Here is a 19,133-nt window from a genome sequence, read left to right as displayed (position 1 = left end):
CTTTGAATGACAATTTGTTCATCTTGCTTATTGAAAAACAATATGAAAATTTGTCTAGTTATTGAGAGATGAAAAAAAAAAAAAACCAATCCGTCAACCCAACCCATATTTTTTGGGTTGGTTGGGTTAGGTTGACCCGTGCATATTGAACCGATAGGCTAGATTCATTTTTTACCAATCCGGATACTTTGGATTAGTCCATAATTTTCCGCCAACCTAGTCCAACCCAGCTTATCTACACCCCTAGTGACAGCAACTTTGTCTAACGGCGTCTTCGTCTGTGGGTGGTGACAAAACAATGTTTGCGAGAGATGGAATCAAGTGCGTTGGTGTTTTTGGCATCTTTTAAGGTGTTGAGGAGAGCACCCCAGTTCCTGTGAGCTTGTTTGTGGAAGAAAAGAAGTTTGACGATGGTGGTGGCTAGGGTTCCCGCGACTAAGCTAGTTTTTTATTTTTTATTTTTAAAGAGATTCAAAGCTCTAAGCTTTGTATAGGAGAAAATTAATTCCTGTTTCTTATTCTTGGTGAGAAAAATCCCTCACATATATGTACAAGAGATTCCTTGGTTAGAGATCTAGAATTAAGCAATCAATTCAAATACATATATGAAAAAAAAATATACTTGGAAATAATCTTAACAATCCCTAATTTACAGTAGCTTGATTTTCTATCCTCGTTAGTATAATGATAACTTTATTTCAAACTATTAATGTCTCGTTGATAAATTTAGGCTCTCCCTAAACTTAGAGAATCCCTTCTCAATAGATCCCAATGCACAATAGTAAAAAGAATGAAGTATGTCTCCAATACATGTAACATTCCCTTCTTTTAAAACAAATCGAAACAACTACGGCAAGATAGTACACATGTTGCTCTTTAAGACAAACTGAATGGCCAAAACCCTAACCGGAGGACTAAATGTACTTCAAATAAGCATAGCAAAATCATAAATGAGCAACCCTAACTTCCATAGGAACCGCACACTGAATAAAGAAAGATGTCATCGTTGATAAAGATAGTATCTTGCAAAATCAGCTTTTCGGTAGACTATCCTTTTTCAAAACGAGAGTAATGCAATGAATATTTGAAGCCATAAAACAAATATTGTCAATCTCATAAAACCTAACAACTTCAAATAAATTTATTATTGTACTAACGATAGAGACATTTTTTATTTAGAGTTGTTTTTTAACGAGATATTAACATTTTAGTTAATATACTAATTGTAGAGTCGTTTTTAACTTTTTTTTCTAAGGTCAAAGGGTATTTTTGCAATTTTTCAATAGTTCATGGGTATTTATGAAACAAAACTTTAACGGTTTTCATCCAAAACTAATGATAAGGGTTTTTTTTAAACTCTTTTTGAAAGTTTGAGGGTGTTTTTGAAACTTTTGAAATTTTAAGGGTATTTTTGACACAAAATGCAAACTTGAGGGGTCATTCTTTATAATTTAGCCAACAAAAGCATACTAAATATACACATATATAACTAAATAATTTTAAAATAATTGAAAGCAAAATATATCAAGTTCAAATGTTAAGTCTATAAATGCATAAAACTCATTGACTTTGAGATTCCTTATATAAAAACAATATTTATTTTTAAAATGTATATTTTAATAAAGATTTCTTTGCCGTATTCATGTCCTAGTTTATAGAAATTACAAGTTGACGCATCCACATGATAATATAGGTTTAATCCAAGCCAACTGCAAATTCTGATTGTTCAAATTTCAGAACTATTCTTTTCCAATACTATTACATTTTTTTGTTAGCGTAGATCATTGAATGATTGTCACTTGTAATGGTAGTTGTTCCCGACATCGTCCTAATAAATGTCAAAATGATTTTAAAAAGGGTAGAAAACGGAGACTTAAGCTCAACGAATAAGTGAAACGAACTGGACCATGACTTTGTAGAGCAACAATAAACCGGTCAGATGCCATTAAACATGAGGGATAATGTTGTTAAAGATACTTCAGCTTTCAAAATATTCTTGCGTTTTTCTTCTTATCTTTCACTTTCCTTGGCCACCTTCCGTGCTATTTGATTATTCTATAACATGCATGGTTTCTACTTTCTGCTTATAGGTGATATCGTGAGGTACCTCTTTTACCAGTATGGAAATGGTAGAAGCCCCTCAACAGGGCTTTTAGGAAGGTAACTGGACGTCTTAACCTTTTTTCTTGTTATTGAGAGTATTATAGTCTTTTGGAGAACAAGTTTGAAAGTTGTTTGACTTGTTAATTTCTACTCATTAAATTTGTCTTAAAAAGGTTTAGGCAAGATGTGCATGAACAAGTTTTTAGATGCAATATGGGTAATCAATTATGTTAATTATCGATACTAATGTGATCATACCAGCACTTGTTCCGAATACCGTAGTTAAGCAGGTTTGAGATAGGTAGTGCTAGCTTGGAAACCCCCTTACTGACATGGGAGATAATTTTATTATCTGTACTATCTGCATCGTTCTGCCTTATCTCTCTCTGATTTAGTTATTTTGGTGGTGTGTACGTAGTCCTGTTGAATTGAATCAAACGTTTCCAAGCTGAAAGAGATTTCTATGGGGCTATTTCTAGCTTTAAAAAGAAACAGTGTCGTAAGCATGTTGGTTTTCACAATCTTTAACATGCATTAGAAAGAAAGGGTTTCCCGATATCACAGATGTGTGCAGTGTGCACATATTTTTGTATGGAAAGCCCAACGTTGGCTCTTTTACGTTCATAATCTAAATATTTATTTTATGTAGTACATTGTTTACGGGGTGGATGCCAACAATTCTTAGGGCTGGCAGAGGAATGACATTGTGGGGAAAGGCCTTGACAGACCCTCCGCCAGAAAAGCTCAAACTTTTCTCATACGAAAACAATCCGGTATGCTGATGATATATCCTATCTGTGTTATATATATGCCTGTGGCGTGTTTATCTCTCCTTTTCATTTATAACCTCCACAAATTCACGATAGCTACTATTCATTATTGTAATGTTAAAGATTAGGATGCGGATATATAATCCCTGTCAGGTAAATTACTTTGTTTTATTGTTCTTTTCTGTCAGCTTACTTTGGTATAGAATTAGGGTCCATTGGGTTGGAAGTTTGCAACTATATAGTATTTGAGTTGGGTTCATACTGTATAAATACCCCCTAAATATGCCGGGTATAAAGGTAAGTAGCACGTACTTTCCATTCTCAAACTGCAGGGTTGGAATGATTATCTGTATATATTAATATTACTTTTCCAACCTTTTTATAGTCCGGTTACAATTTGGTTGAAGAATGCCAATGTATTAACGAATGCTGACATATATTAAGAGTATAAACTGCAGTATCATACTGTTTTTTAATACTTAGGTTGTGATGTATTGATGGAAAGTAAATATTGCGCTAAACTTTGCAGTATGCTCGAATTGTGCGCGAAGCATTATGTGAGTTGGAGCTTCCTTACATCCTGCATAACGTGGGAAAAGGATCTCTACAGACAAAGTTACTTCTTGACGTTTCTGGATCAAAAGAGGTTCGTTACTGACTACATAACCCACATTACTATTTACTATGATAATTGTGATTTTTGTCTGAATGAATTCCTGCGTGCTCTCAGGGTCATTCTATTTACCTCATTATTTAGAGTTGAATCGATACTTTCTCAAAATATATATGGAAGGATAGGATAAGTGTCTGCGAATTTGGAGAATTCGCCAGAAAAGTTCTCTGTTAAGTTTTCGTCTTACAAAATTAGCGCGTTTTTTGAAATCTTGTTTAACTTGTTTTTCTCGATTTATCTTAGGTGAGATCAACTACTAAAATTTCATTAGAAAAAATGTCTTTTTTGATTCTTGTCAATTCTTTTTTGAAATCTCGTCTAATTTATTAATTGTCTCGAATTTCAAGAGGATTACACATCGAGATTCTAACAACTTAAGTATTACTTAATCTTCTCAAATCCTATGTCATATCTTACTTAATTTTTCAAATCTTTCCCAAATTTGCCTAATCTTGTATCAATCTTAAATAGAAGAGTTACATTCTTAGCCAAATTTCAAAAACAAAAACAAACTTTTATAAACTGTTCTTTTAGTTTTCAACTTTCAACTTGATTCTCGAAAACATAAGTAAAAAGTCGATATCGAAATAATAGATTTAGTGGTAGAAGAGACTATTTCTGAAAACCCAAAACAAACAACAAAAAACTGTGGTTTTCAAAAGTTCTATTTGTTTTTGAAATTTGACGAACTTAATTCTTTTCACTTAAGAAAAATGTAAGTCACATAGAAGAATTAAAAGAAATCAACTTGCGACCATTTCAATTTAATTTTTCTTTTTGAAAATAAGTCTATTTTCTTCAATTTCTTGCAATGATTTGGCATCTCTTTAAATGAAAGGGTTGAACTATTTGCCAAATTTCAAAATAAAAACAAGCTTTTAGAAATTATTTTTTTCAAGAACATTTGGCATGGTTTTTTAAAACATTTGTAGGTAACAAAACAAGATTTTTTGGGGTGAAACGAGTGTTTATGATTGTAGTTTTCAAAATTTAAAAACAAAAATCAAATGGTCCCGAGTGAAGTTTTAATTTTCAAAAACCATACTGAAGGTCTGAAAAGTAAGGAATTTAGAAACAAGGAATTTAGGTAAAAAATAGATTTTAATTTAAACATTTATTAAAAGAAAAATCCTTGTAAATGATAATTGCTAAAAATATTTACAAATATTGTAAGATTTTAGTTTTTATCGATAATAGATACTAGTAGATATCTACCTATTTCTTTTAATGCCATTGATAGGATTTGAAGTTTCATTGTATTTTGATTTATTTTGTTATATTTAAAAACGTCTCTTATTAGAATGCTTTTGATACTACATAAAACTAGTTCTTACAAATTAATATTTAGATGACAATAAACTATTTTTGTTTTATTTATTAATATGTTAAAAAGAATTATATAATTTCTTGTTACTATTATTATTAGTTTTATAGGAAACGAAGAAATATATTTTTAAACAACGAATTAAATTTAAAACATGATTATTTTTCAAAAAAATTAGTTTAAAATCTGGGCACAACATAAAATTGTTGTTTCCATTGTATTGTTTGGTTTACAAAATTCAAAAACGACTATTAGAAATCTGTCACACATATTCTTTACACTTAGTTTAAAAACATAATACAGAATTTAGATTCTTTACTAAACATGTTCTAAATGATTCTTGATCCAAGCGTCTTTAAAATTAGGGTAAACTGTACTTTTGATCTGATGAGGTTTTATGTTTATGTCTATTTGATTCCTAAACTTTTAATAGGGACATTTTAGTATTTTAGGTTTGAAAAATATTTCTAAATCGTCTCAGGTTAATTTTACCATAGTTGGTTGACCATAGGACTTCTTACTACTTTTATATTTTTTTCTAAATGAGGTGGATAATTTTGTTCTGCTCTCCTTTTTCTTATTTTTCAAATTTCTGTCATCATTCATCTTTCTGTAGCATGGAGATGAATATCTCTTAGAAATGTGCCCAGAAGACCCTTCTACGTGTACAACTCCACACCCAACGTTAAGAGAATGACTAATTAAACCACATGAAAAGATAAAGAGAGCAAAAGATCTGGGAGAACAAAAAACTGAGATCTGAAAAAAGAAAGAAAAATTGTTCGAGTTCCTCTCTAAATAGCTTCAGTGGCGGATTTCATGAGAAGTCAAGATTGCCTATGGTCATAACAATCCCCACCGAGAGAGAGTATATATTCAAAAGACATGAATTTTTCGTGCATCCTATTAAAGAAAATATACAAATACCTCCAATTGAAATTAACTTTAGCTTTTGTCTTATAGTCATTTGATTAACCATTTGGATACCACTTACACCCATATCTTGTAATTCACTTTTGGCCTATGTTTTGATTGTAACGATTCCCCAATGGGTTAAAAATCAAATTGATTAATCATATTTTTATAGGTTCAAAGTCCAAGATTCAACTCATCTGTAGGTTCAAAGTCCAAGATTCAACTCATCTGTAGGTTCAAAGCAAACCACTACACTAAGAAGAGGGGACATCTTCAAATATAATAAAATATATCAATATATTTATAAAATGTAGCTATAATTTTAGGTTCTATTTGAAATTATGATACACTAAAATTTTGAAAATACTTTTCAATCATTTTGCCGTTTATATCATGGAAGCCTCCCGTTTCAATCATTTTGCTGTTTATGCAACAATTCTAAAACTACCAACCACAACAAGTAGCGATCTGTTTCCAACAATTGAATGCCACCTAAACTTCTCACATGTTATCCCACGCAAGACTTAAACTAAGTTTCATGGAAGCCTCCCTTTCAGACACCATTGGATTTTCTTGTTAATCTTGCTTACATTGTGACTTACATGCTATAACAATGGTTTCCTCATTGACTTATTTCCCGTATCTAAATATCAGGTACCTTACCTTATCGATCCCAATACTGGTATTAAGACTGGCGACTACAAGCAAATTTTATCTCATATATTCCAGACGTATTCTACAGCTACTCGGTAGATTTGGATTGTCTCATATATTCCAGACATTAAATGTCTTGCTTGCAAGACAAGTCTTTGATCATAGGATAATGTTCAGATTGATCTATGGATCAATGTAATCTTTGGTATGGGAATTTCAGATTGATCTATGGATCAATGTAGTCTTTGGTATGGGAATTTCCATCGGATTTTCTTGGTTTATCTTAAATGATTTATGTGCTATCTTTGTTCCAATAGTTTATACGTAATTAATACCTCGCTAGTCTACACCACTAACAATCGAAGTACTCTCTTTAATAACCAGGTACACACTTGCTGTTAATATATTTTGAATCAATTCATAACATAATTTAATGAGACAACATTCATATGATAATTACTTGTTTGATGAGCTCGTCAACAGCTGAGTGCTGATTTTGGCAAGGTTAGATGGTTGCGCCTCTCCTCAACAAACTTCTGGTGAAATTGCTGAAATTTGCCTACCTTGATTGCTTCTCGGATTGATCGAAAAAATCCTAAATAATGATGAGTGTTGTGTCTGCAATCAGGTGACCATAAATTAATAATTATCGTGAGAATAAAAATTGGGACGACTAGGTATATTTCATCAAGTGAAACGTCCATACATCTCCAGCAGTATCTGCGCCAGCATTTCATGGACATTTAGCAAGTGATTTATATAAGCCTTCGTATGATTCAGGCAAGTATAGCAAGTACACCCCTCAAGAATTGGTGATGTATCTTTCCTGGCAAAAGCAATAATTTTTTTTTTTTTTTTTGACAAATACATACATAATACAAATTAGAAAAGGACTAAATGCTGGCAAATCAATACTGAGACAATAGTAGAGATCTGAATTATCGAAAACTTACCGATAAATTGTTGCTCTTAGGTTAATCTTTGTCATATCAATTGCATTGTCTATCAGGTGCGCTGCAGGCTGTTTCTCCACAATTCCATCAAGTGGGAAGGTGAGAGCAAAGCCTCCGAGGGTTAAATGATATATGTACCTGCAACACAGTAATGGAACTATTTATAGAGAAACAATCATAGAAAGACAAACTACATTAAAAATGATTAACATACGCAGAGTCAAAGAGATCAACTCCCGCAGCAATGCCCTGCAAGATTTCCTCTGCAGCATCAAAGAAACCGTATATATAAATAAAGGAAAGTTTAATGGAAATAAGAACCAAACGTAAAATAGAAACCTTCGAATTCATCATAGGATGAGGACACACCAAAACTATTTGACCGGTTAAGGCTGACAAAAATGATTAAAACCTAAACTTCTTAAGTCAGCTACAAATATTTAGGCTACTAAAACCATAAACCAACATCACTTTACTGTCATTAAAATATTTAAATTATATATTTTAAGCTTTCACGGGCCTGCCGCAGAAATCCAACGTAAAAGTCGAACCATGATGCAGTATATGTTTAAGAGTGATCTTGATTAAATTACTTTTGTCATGTTCAAAATCATTCTAAAACACTTTTTTTTTAAACGAAGATAAGCTTCTCTTTATTAATAAAACTCAAGTACAAGAGAATTATACAATGAGAATAATAGAGAAGCATAAAAATAGAGGATCAGAAGGCGCACCCAAACATGTCAACTAAGTTGACATCCCCTTAGCACCATCATCATATCCCATAGAAACAACAAGATAACATATAGGTACCAAATAAACTAGACAAACAGCCAGAGGAAAACAAAGAAAACAAAACAGAGGTTAAAGAAAGAATCCAGGGGAAAATAACACAGCATCAAAAAAAAGCTCCCAACTACCAAAAGAAAAGTACAGGGGAGATAAAACTCCCAAAGGCCCCCAAACATGTATAATCCTAGTCTTGAGTCTTCGGTGGATTGCATAAGATTAGCCTCCATTAAAGTGGTTGATGGATGAAAGCTGTCCAGTTTAGACATATATCCTGAATAGAAAAATCCTTGAATTTTACATTCAAAGAGCACTAGGCTGCTGCATTCCTCTTTGTCGTGTTCAAAGTGTCCACCCATCCCCTCTCCTTGTCGTTAAAAATGCGTTGATTGCGCTCAAACCATATTTATGCCAACGGAGCCATCGAAAGCCCAAACCACATTAAAATAAAGAAAATGCTTCTCCAGCAATTGAAGTAATAGGGGCATAAAACAAATAAATGTAGTAAATCCTCACCGTATTTTAAGCATAGAGGGCACACCGAAGGCAGCAAGCACTCATTGGGGATTTTTCCTTGCATTATTGAGTAGTTTAGGAGACCAAATGCCATAATCCAAATTAATATGTTGACTCTCCTTGGATCGCTGGTCTTCCAAAGAGCTTTGAAGATATCTTTGTCCAGCGAGGAAGATGGGGAAGTGATAGGACACTTATAATGTTTCTACTTTATTGATATCTAAACAGAAACTACAATATGAAATAACTAGAACAAAAGCACTTGACCTTCTGTTTCCCTCTCTCAAGGAGTATAGCAGTCTCTTGCCTTCACTAAAATCTTCATGCCTCTTTTGTCTCCCCAACTTCCTATTTACAACCATCTAACTACCACATATCTAATTACCTTTATGCCCCTGTCCTATACTAATCTAGTTATCTAACATTACCCGACCCTTCAAAAATACCTTGTCCTCAAGGTGTGCTTATAAATATGATTATAAATTGACCCTCTTCTTTTTTCTCCCTCTCTCTTCTTTCTTTTTTTTTCTTTTTTTGTTTACAAACATTTTTCAGTAATTTGCCTTTCAAGTTTTCTTTCTTTCTTTTGAATAGAGACTTCTTTATTAATAATAAGAACTCAAAAGTACAAGAGAATTATACAAAGAGGGCAACAAAGAAGTTGTAATCGAGGTAAACATACGGGGATCGGGAAGTGCATCTAGACATCTCAACTAGGTTGACACCCCCTTAGTGCCAAGCATCATTTCTGAAGAAAACATAAAAGGCAAAAAAAAAAAAAACCAACGTAGGAGCACTAATAATAAAACAACCAGCCTACTAAAAGGGTCCAGAAAAACTGGAAAAACATGACCAGAAAGAACAGAAAAGAACCCCAAATAAACAATCTTAAAGTTAAAAACTTAAGACAAGCCAATCCTTCGAGGCTTCAAACTAAGAAATTTGCAATTTTGTGGATCTGGTGCAGAAATGGTTAGTCTTGGTTGAGAAAAACATTCCAGTTGAGGCAAATATCTTGAATGGAATAATTAACAAACTCCTTTTTTAAGGAACACCAAGTTGCAGCATTAAGATCTACTGCATGCATAATTTCTACCCTTTGCCTTGCTTTATCATGGAAGATATGTTGATTTCGCTCGAACCATAATTCTGTGAGGAAAGCTTTAGACAAATTTTCATACGAGGTGTTTTGGGTAAACTCAAACCCGACAACATCTGAACAATACTAGCGCTTAGTGAACTATCAAAATTCCAAACTAAATTGAACAAGGATTATCCTTTCCCAGCCAAAGGAAGAGACAGGACAGTACAAGAAAATGTGATGAAGGATTTCAATAGCCTTCAAGCAAAGATGACAGATCGAAGGAGAGAAATTTATTGGGGGATTTCTTTTGCAAAATTTCTTAACTATTGAGGGACCCGAAGACCATGATCCAAATCAAAATATTAATTTTCTGAGGGAATTGCTGAAAAAAGACGCTTATCCATCGGGGAGGCAGTTTTTAGGTGAGCCGAAAGAGACTTCGTGGAAAACCGTCAATGGGACTCAATGGACCGTGATCTAAAGTCATCAGAGTTGACCATTTTTTCAGTTGAGAGGAGGGATAGAAGTGATTCAAATTCTGCAATTTCTTCATCTTTCAAACTTCTTCTAAAGGCCAATGACCAAGATGAAGTAACATGGTCCCAATGTGCTGCTACTGAACCTGTGGGCAAGAGAGCAATTCTAAAGAGCCTAGAAAACTGCTCCTTGATAGGGGTGTTACCAACCCAAGGATCTGTCCAAAAACCAATTCTAAGACTATTACCAAGATTAAATGAGGCTAATGAAGTCAATCGACCTCCAAACTCTAGCAATGTTGACCCAAGGGCTTCTTAGACTGTTACCAGACTTCCCTTTAGTGAATCAATCAAAAGCTTCCTTACTGTGAATGCTTCTAATTACTTGCCTCCAAAAACCCAACTCTTCTTTCAAGTATCTCCAACCCCATTTAGCAAGCAAAGCAGTGTTACAAATTTTAATTCCTCCTAAGCCGAGGCCCCATCTTTTAGAGGAGATGAAACCTTGTTCCAATTAACAAGGTGGTTAATTTTACGACATGACCTTCCCAAAAAGAAGTTTCGCATGATGTTCTCTAAAGAGGCAATCACACTTTCAAGTATGGAAAACAAGGATAGGTAATATGTCGGAGGACTAGCCAAAACTGGTTGCATAGAGTATGTCTTCCACCTCTAGAGATGTTATATCTTTTCCACCTATCTAGTTTCTTGTGAATTCGATCAATAACTAGTTGCCAAAACAACTTTTGTCGAGGATAGCCTCCCAAAGGGAAACTTAAATATAAGATTGGTAACTTTTCAGCCTTGCACCCTAGTAGATTTCCTGTTTGAGTCAAATCATCCTCTCCCACGTTAACACCACTAAGGGTAGATTTCTCCCAGTTTACTTTCTCCCCTAAACACCATTCGAATAACCTAATGGCTTCCTTAAGCTTAAAAAGCATCTTCATATCATTCTTACAAAATAGAAGAGTGTCATCGGCAAATTGAAGCAAAGGGAGGTGGATCATGACTTTGCCAACAAGAAAACCTTCAAACTAGCCACTGCTATGAAGCTTGCTTACGATCTCTCCTAGAACCTCACTCACCAAGAGAAATAAGAAGGGGAAGAGTTCGGGATTTCATCATCTTTCAGTAGTCTACAAAACACTATAGACCAAGAGTTTCTGGCTACGTCCTAATGGGCAGCAACTGAACCGTTAGGAAGCAAGGCTATTCTGAATAGCTTCGAATATTGAATATTTAGAGGGAAATTACCTCCCCATAAGTCTGAACAAAATGCCAATCTTCTTCCCTTGCCAAGCTTAGAAGAGCCGGTACTTCCACATTTCTTCATGTTCTTGAGATGTTGACCCAAAGGACGTCTTAGACTATTCCCAGAATTGCTCAAAGTATGCCAATCAAAAGCTTCACTGCCAGCCATGAATACATCTATCACTTGTCTCCACAGCACGGTATCCTCCTTCATATATCTCCACCATTTAGCAAAGAGTCCTATTTTGAGTTTGGATACCACCCAATCCCAGCCCCCATCAAGCTGAGAAGGTCTGACCTTTCTTTCTAAGGCACCAGGTGGTTTATTTTGCTACCAAAGTGCCCCTCCCAAAAGAAATTTCTCCTTAGCCTTTCTAGAGTAGAAGCTACATTTTCTGGAATGGCAAATATAGACAAATAATATGTAGGAAAGTTGGCCAAGACTGAATTACACAAGGTTTGTCTTCCAACCACTTGAGATATCGAACCTTCTCCATGTATTCAATTTTTTGTGTACCCTGTCAATTACTAAATATCAAAAGTCTTTCGGCCTTGGATAGCCTCCCAAAGGAAGACCTAGATACAGAAAGAAAGCTTTTCCACTCCGCATCCTAATTTTCCTGCCCATTTGGAGTCACTCTTCAACCCCCACATTAACTCCACTAAATGCAGATGTGTCCCAGTTAACTTTCTGGCCAGAACATTCAAACAAATTAATAGCTTCCTTTAACTTGATGTGCATGGCCTCATTATTTTTACAGAATAGGATAGTATCATCAGCGTATTGGAGAATGGAATGTGAACCCTATCTTTTCCAATCGTGCAGCCTTCAAATTGACCATTATCGTGCACCTTGATGATGGCTCCTAAAACTTCATTGACAAGCAGAAATGAAAAAGGAGAAAAAGGGTCTCCTTGCCGAATATCTCTAGAAGCCACTATCCTTCCTCTCAATTTTCCGTTGATGAAGATGGAGAATTAAGGGTTTTTTAGGCAACCCAACATCTAGGGTGACCATTTAGAGCTGAACTTCTTACAATGCAATACCTTTTCAAGGAAGCCCCAATCCACTCTATCAAAGGCCTTTTCAAGATCTGATTTCAAAATCCATCTCTTCTTTGTAGCACAGTAGTCTTCAACTGCCTCGTTAGCTATTAGGACTGGGTCTAATATCTACCTTCCTTCAATGAATTTGCTTTGAAATGGGCTTATGATTGAATCCATAACCAGTTTTAAACGGTCCGATAACACTTTAGCTACCACCTTGTATGTGAGGGAGGTTAGGTGAATGGGTCTAAAATCCTTTGTGTGAACCACATCTTCTTTCTTTTGTATTAAACAAATGATGTTTTCTTGAACGCAAGCATTGAGCTTTCCATTTCTTTGAAAATCATCAAACAAATTTTTTAAGCTTCCTTTTGATTTCAGACGGTGCTTCACGAGAAATTTCTTGGTGAAACCATCTGGTCTGGGAGATTTATTTGCACCAAGTGCCTTGACTGCCTTGAATATTTCCTCCTCTAAAAGTCTGGTGACAAGTAGCAAATTCTGATTGGGAGTGACACAAGGCCAGTCTGTAGTATAAGGGATGCATCTGTCCCCTAGAATCCTTTTATATAAGCCATAAAAATCCCAATAAAAGCCTCTCAATATCTCGAAATGACTTTGTTGCTATCCCTTGCTCATCCACCAATTCTGTGATTAAATTTCTCCTTTTTTGCATTAAGATATCTGTGAAAGAAGCCCGTGTTCTCATCCGCTACTGTCATCCAGTTTAGTTTATATTTCTGGATGCAATTTCTCTGTTCAACTCTGTAAACGCTTAGTAAATCTGCTTGACGGGAAGGTTTATGGGCCAACTCTTCATCATTTAAACCAAACCATTCTGCAATCGCACCACAGGCTTCCAATTCCTTCAACGTGTTTTCTTTTGGCTTAAGGGAGACATGAAAAGAGGTGTCCCACTCCTTTACTGTTATTTTAACTTTGCACAGTTGCTCATGTAACATGAATCCTGCCCAACCATTGCCAAGGGGACTGTTCAGAGCTCCTTCGATAACTAGATTACATTCTTTGACCAGCAGCCAGCTACAGCAAAACCTGAAAATGGAGAAGGCCCCCATAAAACTGCTCCAGCCTCCAATAGTAAAGGAAAATGATCAGAGAATATGCACGCTTTACGTAAAACTCTGGAGTTCTCAAACTCTTCTTCCCATTTGTTATTAATAAAAAATCGATTCAGCAAGGAACTTCAGGCTAATCCTCCCTCTCTAGACCATGTGAATCTGCCATTTTGAAGAGGAAGTTCCATGACGTAAGCCAAATCAATGAAGTTATTAAAAAGCCACATTCCTCTTGTGTTTCTGCCAATGGGAAGTCGCTCAAGAACAGAGGGATCAAAAACAAAGAGCTAGCTAATTTTCATCGCCCTAAAGCTTTATGGTATCCACATGATAATGAGATGACTGTCAGAAGTTACCTACACCAATGCAAATATTCTGAAGAGTTTAGGAGGCAAAGGCAGCAAACATATTGTTGATCCTGAGGAGACTGTTTCGTCCATCATGGCTAAAGCTTTCAGGAAGCTAGGTTATCAAAATTTTCTTTCTGGATATGCAGCCCTCTGAAAGGATTAATTTATTTTATTCTGGAAAGGAGCTTGAAAGAGAAAAGTCTTTGGCTACCCAAAATGTGCAACCCAGTTCCTTATTTCATTTTGTTCGTTCAAAAATATATATAATGCCAAGGGCACAAAACGTGCATGGTGAAAATAGAACAATCAGATCTCCTGGAGCATCCAAATAGAAGTCAGATCTTCTGTGAAAGAAGGATATGTTTTTTTTTATGGAGTATTGTGAAGAAAGGCCTTTGCTTTTGGGCAAAAATGGAATAGGGGCAAGGTTGTGCACATTTATTATCAAAAGTCTTCCCCTTATGATCAAAATGCCCTGTATTTCCCATAAGGTGCCAATGACTGATTATATATTGGTTCGTTCTGCAAAGGGGAAGCTTTCCCTGAAATGCATTAACAAAATTTTGCAGTTGGCCAGCTGTGAAGATTCAGCAAGGCTATTTCGTTGTTCTCTTGGTGTTCCCTCTTCACTCATCTCGAAGCTTTTTGTGGGCATTTTGTTAGCTTACTTTGGGTTTCTTTTGTCATCTGGTTTAATTAATTACTTTGTACCTAGTTTACATTCTAAATTTCAATCGTACTTCCAGGATAGTGGATTTTGTTTAGCTCGTTCTTATTGTTAAGTTTGATTTAGCTATTGTTTGTATCTATTTTAGCCATTTTGCTCTCTGTATAACTCTCTTGTACTTTGGGTGTTAGTCTCTCTTATTATTATTATTATTAATAAAGAGGTTTGTCTCTGTTTTAAAAAAAAAATCGCATCTTCGGACCCAACCGATCTTTGCTTTGAACTTCAAAATCTTCAATCTTCCTCTGTCAATATCGTCAATCTTTTTAAAAATGCTATCCGTTGGTCCTCTTAATAAATCCGATATTGTTGTCAAAATCCAATGGAGATGGTTTTCAGAAACTGATAGAATTCTGCAGGCTTCCACATCTTTGATGTGAAAACGACCTTCCCCTTTCCAAATGCAATAGTGCGACTAATTTACTTTACAACTAACTACCTCTATTTTGCGTTGTGAAACTCCTCGGAGGAGGCTGGGAGGAAACGCCAGAAACCAGATAGGGGAAAGGAGAGAGGGAACTTACCTAAATTGCACTATCTGAAAAACAAATTTAATCACTCAAAATCAATTCGATATTTAATTTTATACTTTTTAAATGCAATTTTAAATAATTAAAAGTATTTTTGAAGTGTATATGAAAAATGACAAAAATGATTTAAACAATTTCAGAGTCACTTCCAAACATGTCATTATTCGTTAAACAACTTCAACCCAAAAGATTGAAAGACTATACCTGGAAGTCCGAGCCCACAGATCATACGCGGCATTTCCTCTGGTAAAACATCCTGTGCAAGCAGTGAAAGAATTACTAGAAATACTCTTTTTCAAAACAAAAAAGTCCCATTGGTTTATTATACTTTGCAGTTTGCCCAAAAGAAAAAAAATGCATCATAAAAGTGGAGACGAGGCAACACAGCTTTGCATAGAGCTATTTAGAACGTAGAAAACAAGGGCAAAAAAACAAGCTCAAGCAAGACCAAGCTCCAACATTGTTAACAAATGATATGGAAACTGAAGAGAAATGACGGAAAGAAAAAGGGATAAGCAAAGGGAAACATGGAAGTAAAGAGATAGGCGCAGTTGCCTTTTTATTTTTGTTGGAATAGATTATCAAGGACTGTGAATGTACAGAGAATAGCAGAAAAAAATTGTTAATAGAGAGTCTACAAATCTAACTTGCTACTATTAAGCTTCAAAGTTCAACCCAAACTAGTACACATGAAAAACATGCACATGTTTATTTCTCGGTTGGTGCAAGAAAAGAATGGTGATGCTCCAAAAAGCAAACCTAAACAATACTAGATGCTAAATCCTTACCGTAACAGCATCAAGAAGGGAAGGACGCTCATCCATGCTTTCTCCAAACCCAAAACCTCCAATCCAGTAACCTAACAAAAATTGTTTGTTTGAACTGAAATATTATAACAAGAAGCTTAAAATTAAGATAGAAATGATAAATTTAACTGAACAAAACAGATAGGGAAAACTATCATTCCTTACATACTAGATAAGGCTAAGGGTGTTATGAAAAGAAAACATCAGGAATGTAAATCTTGATATTTTGTTTCAAAATTTTATGGGGTATGCTAATAGTTTCAAATACGTATCTTAAGGAACGTGATACAAACAGACTACTAAAAACATTGGCAGTCCAGAGAAATTCTGCTAGAGCTCAAAATTGATATTACTCAACACTAGTTTTCCAACAATGGACTCTCGAACTTGTTACCATTATTTCACCTTAAATATGAAAAGAACGGGTTAATGAACCTGATACATTACGCTTAACAACCTCCACAGCACATCTTTGGCGTTCTTCAAGATCATTGCCTCCAACAATAGCTCCAAAAACAGCCCCACCTGTCTTTATTATAATAATAAGTTACTTATTCCAAATCACTCATGACATGATTAGGAAAAGGAAAATGTAAAATGAACCAAACCAAGACATAAAAACCAAATACTATCACTTGATCATGAATCATGACAGTGTTCCCATACTGCCTCTGCATCAATGAATTTTAAATAAACAGTCATAACACTTATCAGAAATCTAGGTGGAGAATAGCTACTAAAATCACAAATAAATAAGTCCACTTGAATTAGAAGTCTGGGGATATGCAAAAGTGTAGGTTTCATCTGTGCATTTGTTAGAATCCACTTCCAAAACACTATGGGAAACCACAATCGAATCATGTTTTTCTAGATGCTCCATCATTTTACAAAATTTCACCCTAGGCTATATCATCTAGACCAGGAGACTTTAGACACCCAAAGTCCTAACCCTTTCACTTTTGAGAATCTACTCCTAAAAACGAAAATAAAAGCCCGTCCAACCAATCACTCCAGATTTTGGAAAATCTCGGATGGCCACCTAACATTACCAGGTTTTAGCAAAAATGCACAACTTCACACCATATCCTCATTGGATAAAACTATGTCATTTCTATCGATTTAAAAGGGACCAGAATTCTTGTTTCCCTCCTTTAAACAACTTTCTTTGAAAATTTTGGTCAACATTCTATGCTCCTCCTGCCTCTATGATGTTTCCTCTATCAAGTCATTATTATGCTATAAATTTCCACATAGGACTGCACATTGCAGATGATCTCCAGACTTAACATAGAGCCAGATTTTAGTCCTAAGCATAATTTCTAATCATTTCCCAACTTATGTTCTCTCTGTGGCCCTAGACACGTGTTGTGTTTAAAACACACAGCACACTACAAAAGAGCAATTATGTCTGGCTTATCCAAATGCTTATAAATGATGTCCATTGACTGACATTTATCAACATTAGAAATCTAAATCTAGCAGAGTTCGAAACTGGAGAAAATGGCGATACAACTAATACTATAAAAGGAACATTCCAGCCTTACTGAGTTCAATGTGATGCATTCATCCAGCCATTTAACTGTTCGATCCACTGATGTTTTATTCCTTTTATCTGAAACCCATGATGGCACTTCATCAGCCAAGGATGCCCAAATGTCTGGTTTCATGGATGAAATCATTTCAATGTACTCAACGGGTCTAATCTACAATTTCAAAGGGAACTTAGATTTTTTCTCTCTTTCAAACTACATAATAAAGGAAGGGATAACAAAAGTTGATATGAAAAAGAGTGATGAGATTCCATTACCAAACGACGACCACAAGTTGTCTCAAAAGATGCTCCAAATTTATTTGTAGCATCACATTGTGGAAGGCACTGAACAGAATCTCTCGCTACAGCAGCAAATCCATATTCATGCAAACCAAGTAAATGCTGGAGCCCTCCAATACTTGATATTGTTTTCGATGAAGGGCCTTCCAAGCTAATTTTTAAATGATCAAATAGTCAATGTGACTTCTCTAGAGAAGAACAAATATTTAACGTGACTAACTACAAAACAATATCTATTAAGAAAAGTAATTTTCACCTTATAATTGAAACATTAAGATGAATGAACATAACTTATTTATCGACTACACAGTGAAGGACAACTGATTTTTTTTCCCGATACAAGGCAGTTGTAGCAGGAGCACAAGTGTTAAAAAAACAGCACAAACATCGAGAAACAACGTTCAGAACCAAGGACCAAAGACAGATAAAAGTAATGGATTCCATATTACACGACGCTGTTTTACGAATACAAAGGATTATTAAAGAAATCCCTAGATAAGATATCTCGAAAGAGTCTAGAGCACAAGTCGACACAACGTAAATTAGCCGTTTAATTATTTAAGAATCACGACGACATAGTTATCATTTCAACTTCCATGATCACACGCCCTGCATCCACCGCCACTCTACCGTGCGAAAGCGTCCTTTCCTATACATAGTACTATCAGCGCCAACCACCATGACAAATTCCTCTAGAAAATTTTAAAAGGCACCACAAGATTATTACTAAATACGAACTTCTTATCTCATTCTTTAGCCTGTCGTATTCTCATAATTCTGGAACAGTTTCAAGTCATGGAATCGTCTTCGCATATAAACAATCTTAAGAAATATGAGAACGAATAAATGAAAGGAAAATCCATGCAACAAAGTAGAGCAACGCGCTCCAATTTAAAAACACGGTGAAGGCGAATGGAGCTGAAGGAATATAGATAGTGTAGAATACTTACAAGTGAAGAGGACTGAATTGGAGGATGTGAGAATCAGGGGAAGGGAGAGAGGGAAGAAGATCAGGAGAGATGAAATTAGGAAGTCCTTTGCTAGTAGAGAGAAGCAACGCCGGAGTGTCAATGGCGGCAGGGCAGTTTCCGAGCTGCAGAAATCCAGTGCGCGCCTTGCCGTTGCTCCATGCCTTCACAGCGAATTTCATTCCGTCTCTAAACTGACAAAGATGCTTGTGGCGCTCAATTCTGTTTGAAATATTGGACGCTTTTTACCTGGGGAACGCCACTTCAACCCTAGCCGCCTTCCCTTC

General features: G+C 35.4%; 2 protein-coding genes across 8 annotated transcripts in view; one reads left to right on the top strand and one right to left on the bottom strand.

Moving 5' to 3' along the window:
* The window catches only part of LOC103485378 (uncharacterized), a 23,026-nt gene extending 16,273 nt beyond the window's left edge, over positions 1-6,753 (top strand). For 4 of the 6 annotated variants that reach the window (XM_017043929.2, XM_051082712.1, XM_008442932.3 and 1 more), the window contains 4 exons: positions 2,091-2,160; positions 2,753-2,876; positions 3,403-3,519; positions 6,440-6,753. In XM_017043929.2, the coding sequence (XP_016899418.1) occupies positions 2,091-2,160; positions 2,753-2,876; positions 3,403-3,519; positions 6,440-6,538 (410 nt within the window). In that variant the 3' untranslated portion in view covers positions 6,539-6,753. The remainder of the gene's footprint in view (positions 1-2,090; positions 2,161-2,752; positions 2,877-3,402; positions 3,520-6,439) is intronic. The other 2 variants (XM_051082713.1, XM_051082711.1) reach the window with 1 other exon arrangement.
* On the bottom strand, positions 6,684-19,133 carry LOC103485379 (uncharacterized). 2 transcript variants are annotated; one of them, XM_008442936.3, is made up of 10 exons: positions 18,829-19,133; positions 17,855-18,029; positions 17,592-17,750; positions 16,483-16,576; positions 16,030-16,100; positions 15,446-15,497; positions 7,607-7,655; positions 7,393-7,530; positions 7,146-7,265; positions 6,684-7,057 (listed from the first exon to the last, which is right to left on the bottom strand). In XM_008442936.3, the coding sequence occupies exons 1-10, from the start codon at positions 19,026-19,028 to the stop codon at positions 6,916-6,918; spliced, it is 1,200 nt and encodes a 399-aa protein (XP_008441158.1). In that variant the 5' UTR covers positions 19,029-19,133; the 3' UTR covers positions 6,684-6,915. The 2 variants fall into 2 exon arrangements, with proteins under 2 accessions (XP_008441158.1, XP_050938667.1); XM_051082710.1 differs by lacking the exons at positions 6,684-7,057; positions 7,146-7,265; positions 7,393-7,530; positions 7,607-7,655 and adding an exon at positions 7,689-8,853 and having other exon boundaries at positions 18,829-19,126.

Source organism: Cucumis melo, chromosome 3, assembly GCF_025177605.1.
Source record: "Cucumis melo cultivar AY chromosome 3, USDA_Cmelo_AY_1.0, whole genome shotgun sequence".
Taxonomy (NCBI): domain Eukaryota; kingdom Viridiplantae; phylum Streptophyta; class Magnoliopsida; order Cucurbitales; family Cucurbitaceae; genus Cucumis; species Cucumis melo.
The sequence above is the reverse complement of the archived record's forward strand: the minus strand, read 5'-3'. Positions and strand labels throughout refer to the sequence as shown.